The sequence below is a fragment of the Hordeum vulgare genome, chromosome 3H, assembly GCF_904849725.1.
Source record: "Hordeum vulgare subsp. vulgare chromosome 3H, MorexV3_pseudomolecules_assembly, whole genome shotgun sequence".
Taxonomy (NCBI): Eukaryota; Viridiplantae; Streptophyta; class Magnoliopsida; order Poales; family Poaceae; genus Hordeum; species Hordeum vulgare.
The window spans coordinates 20,033,197-20,037,136 of NC_058520.1; the positions used below are offsets into that span (position 1 = coordinate 20,033,197).

At 47.3% G+C, this 3,940-nt stretch overlaps 1 protein-coding gene across 1 annotated transcript; it reads right to left on the reverse strand.

Annotated features, from left to right (window-relative positions):
- Positions 1–1,042: 1,042 nt before the first annotated feature.
- On the reverse strand, positions 1,043–3,535 carry LOC123439307 (probable F-box protein At4g22165). Its single transcript, XM_045116042.1, has one exon. The coding sequence runs from the start codon at positions 2,738–2,740 to the stop codon at positions 1,334–1,336; it is 1,407 nt and encodes a 468-aa protein (XP_044971977.1). The 5' UTR covers positions 2,741–3,535; the 3' UTR covers positions 1,043–1,333.
- Between the last annotated feature and the right edge of the window lie 405 nt (positions 3,536–3,940).

A 3,940-nucleotide genomic window follows, 5' to 3' on the forward strand; every position in this document is an offset into this window, starting at 1 on the left:
AATGGTACTGTTAAATATTTCTTTTGTTGCTCATGATGCATCATATATCTTTTGAATCAAAAAAGATTTGCATTGTTTTATGATTCCATCTCATATCTGCAGAAATTATAGCAAATTGGTCCAATAGCACATAAGGTGCATATTTGTTAATGCAGTTCAACTTTTTAATCTTGCATCGTCTCAATTTTATTCCAAAGAGCATCAATCCCAAATAATTTGATCTCTGAAGTGTACCAGTACTCAGATGCACCAGGCTCAGGTTCACATGTTATAATGCATCCCATCCCATATCTACACAAATGATAGCCAGAATTGGTTCAGTAGGACACAAGTTGCATCATTTACTACTACATCACTTTGCTTTATTTGCTACTGCAGTACAGATTTTTAATCTTGCATCTTTCCTATGCTCAGATTGTCGATGGAGAGACCGTCCCTGCTGAGATTGTGAAGGGATATAAGAGGTACTGCAGAATAGCTGAATCCTCTTCGGCCACAACCACAGTGTGTCACCTCTGCGTTTTTGATCTGGAGCTTCACCCAAATGGGATCGTCCGCACCTCCGATGTGAGAAATTGAACTGGCATCGGTTTACTCCCAAAACATTTGTTCACTTGATTTTGTGCTAATTTCCGTTTCCTTGTGTAGATGATCGCACATTGCATCAAGCATAAGTCAGCAGCTGTTCGCTGCGGCAGGTTTGGTTGTGCTGCTAAGGTTCCTCCAGGCCTTGACCTGCGTTGGCACACCCATTTCTGCCATGACCTGCCTTCGGATTGGTGGCGTATACCATAGAGACCTGGTGGTACTAGGAAGAAGTGTTGCTAGCATAAATGATATGCATTGCTGTAAAGTTGTAAATGGTGTGTGTTTAGTCTGCTACACGCTTATGATTCTGAAACTACAACCAAATGCTTTATTCATGTGAATTCAGTACCATCCTTATGGTCCATTTATGAACACTAGTGGAAGATATTAAATGGGAACTCTTATATTTCCATGTGTGCAACGATGCAACAGAGAGCTCTTATACACTGTTAGATTCCTATAGCGACACGAAAGTCTCATATATTTATTTATATTTCCAATAAATTATGAAGAACATGTGTACAGTATTTGAGGAAAGTATTACAAACTATTTGAAACATAAACACTGTCAGATTGCTGTAACTACAAGAAGATTCAGTCTTCTCCGTCATTTTCTGAAAACACCAGCAACATCGTCAAAATACATCAGAAAAAGATGTAGATGTTGAGCACTTCCAGCACTCTCTCTCGAGTAGTTGTGTCTTGCTGCACTGCACCTTGTATTAATTGTGACTAGCAGTTCACTTCATAGTTGTTGGCTCATTGAGCCCATCGCATTGATCTTTCTAAGATCAGGAGTAATCCACACTGGGGCCGGAAGGTTGGACCAAAGCTGAGGAGACACAAGCTCCTCTGTGCTGTTATCATCCAAGTTAAGAATTCCCATATCACGATGATTATTCTTATATCCCGCTGTCCATAGAAAATTATCATCGGTAAAATAGGAATGATTTGCCTTGAGAGCAGGAAATTCATCAGCACTAAGGCATTGCGATAGATTATGACCAAGAAATAACACATGGTCACGCACGCAATTGATCACCTTAATTTTATTCCAAAGAGCATCAATCTCACATATTTTAATTCCCGTAGTGTTCCAATACTCAGATGCACCAGGCTCGGGTTCTAAATCATGGTCATGCACTATTCGAAACACTTGTAGCAGACTGCCCCATGGAGTTTGAACAATGTACCTGCCATTACAATCATAATGCTCAGGTATCCTCATAATCGTCTTCGTTGTAACCACACAGCCACTGAGATCAAATGCGTGAAATTCTCCCATTGTATTGACTGCATATAATATGCCATCCTTGTAAGTACAGTCCTCGAAAAGCAAATGAGGCGGTAGCCAGGTCCACTTATCATCCCCTGCCTTTGCAAATGAGATCTGAGCTTGTGGATTGTGGATGAGCACCACAATGTAGCTTCCTGTGGATGTATCAGGAAATACAAACGCCTTCCACTGGAGTCTATCCCTCAGCTCGGCAAGAGTGAAGAGGGTTGGATTACGGAGACCGCACAATCCAGTATGCCATGACATCTCATACTTGCAGACATCACCGTACTCATCAAATATGGGCTTCACATGCTCAATGGTGGTCACTGAAGGGAGAGCAATCTGTTCACAGGTGATTGGATTCAGAAGGTGCATCTCGGACCTCTCGTCGACGGTAACAAGCCAGCCATGTGAGGACCCAATGAAATACCTGCTGCGGATAGGAGGCTGCGGCAGAGTTAACTTGTAGGACTTCTTCTCGGCAAGGCTGTAGAGTGACAAAACATCATCAGGATCAGATTCAGAGGTGTATGCCAGGGAAGGCGTCTGGCGCTGCTTGTACTGCCCAAGGGTGCGTAGCTCGGCATATGCCGAGTGCCAGGATGAACAGACGGAGCCAGCACGCACGAGGTCGGGGATCTCGAGAGCGGCAAAGATAACCATCAAGATGTCCTGCGGCAGCTCCGGCAATGTGGACACCATCTTGGTCTTGGTCAGATGAAAATGTTCATCTCTGAAGAATTTCCAGAGTGAGCTGGGAAGGAAGCCTAGCAGCAGCCTGGGCAAAGATCTGACGACTAGAGAAGACAGTTTTCTCCGGTACATAGCTAGGTCTTGCAATCTCATTATGCTGGATAAGCTGCAGGTCTCCATTGGAACAGAGGAGAGCAGAGCAGAGCCTCTCTGTTCTCTGTTGGGCAGGAAAACTGCAATCTTGGTTAGAGCAGAGCCTCTCCGCTCTCTGTTGTACTTATGGATCGCCTGCCGAGGCTTCACCCCCGCTCCGAGTCCAGACGGAGGGCACGCAGGGCCCGGCTACACTTGTAGATCGCCGGCTGAGGTCTCACCCCCACTCCGAGTCGGTGAAGGAAATCCGAATTCAGACTGGAACACTGAAAATATTCGGACCTTTTTGTTGATTGGCGAAAGAATCCCGAGTCCCGCTCTGCTCTGCTTGTACGAACTCTGAATTTCCCGAGTGAGCTGGGGGGGAAGCCTAGCAGTGGCAGAAGACTGATTCTGCGGCGGCGGACGAAGAAGAGAATGGCGCCTTGGCCTTCTTGGGGACCGAGCTGGAGCCTTGGCGCCGCTCGTGGAGGTCCGTGGACCGTGGTCGCCGGAATGGCCGCGCTTGAGTCAACCCCCTCTCCAGTGCCCCGCCCGCCCGTCCTCGCTGGAGTCGTTCGGCCGCGCCGCCGGGGCTGCTCCAATCCCCTACCTCTTCTTCCTCCGGATGAACTTTTTTTTTTTTTGAGAAAACCCTCCGGATGCCTAGACCTGGCCATATGGGCCGCGGGCACGGATTTTTGCCCCGACACAGAAATAAAAGGGCCTGGTCGGCCCGAAGGCTGGCCAGCGCTGCCGATCCCATGTCAAAGCCCTAAGGTCGGCCCGGCACGACACGGCTCGCCATCCGTTTGGCATGCAACCGACACGCGACGAAGAACTGGGAAGGGGGGTGTCGACACGAAAGACACGGTCAAGCGCACGCGACACGTGAGCGACAGGCGCAGTGCGTGAGTTAGAGCGGATGGGACGGCGGCGTCGTGTCCAACACGCGCGGCCGTTACGCGAGCTGAAACTAGGCGCTAGCGTGTCGTGCCTAACATGTGAGGCACATGTTGGACGACCCAAGTCGATTCTTATAAGGATGTTAGGCTTTTTTAACTGCATTTTGGTCTTTTAACTTCAAGTTTATAATTTGAAAGGGCAGGAAGGTTAAATTAATGATTTTTTTGCTATAAGTTGGGTTGCACCACATATCATCTCTCATTCACCACCATTTTTATGGGCGATCTCAATCCCAGCTAGTTCACCTCCTTAGAGGCACACAAATGCGGGACTAATATATTC

Coding starts and splice junctions, on each gene's coding strand:
- LOC123439307 (XM_045116042.1), bottom strand. CDS start 2,740: ATGGAGACCTGCAGCTTATCCAGCATAATGAGATTGCAAGACCTAGCT.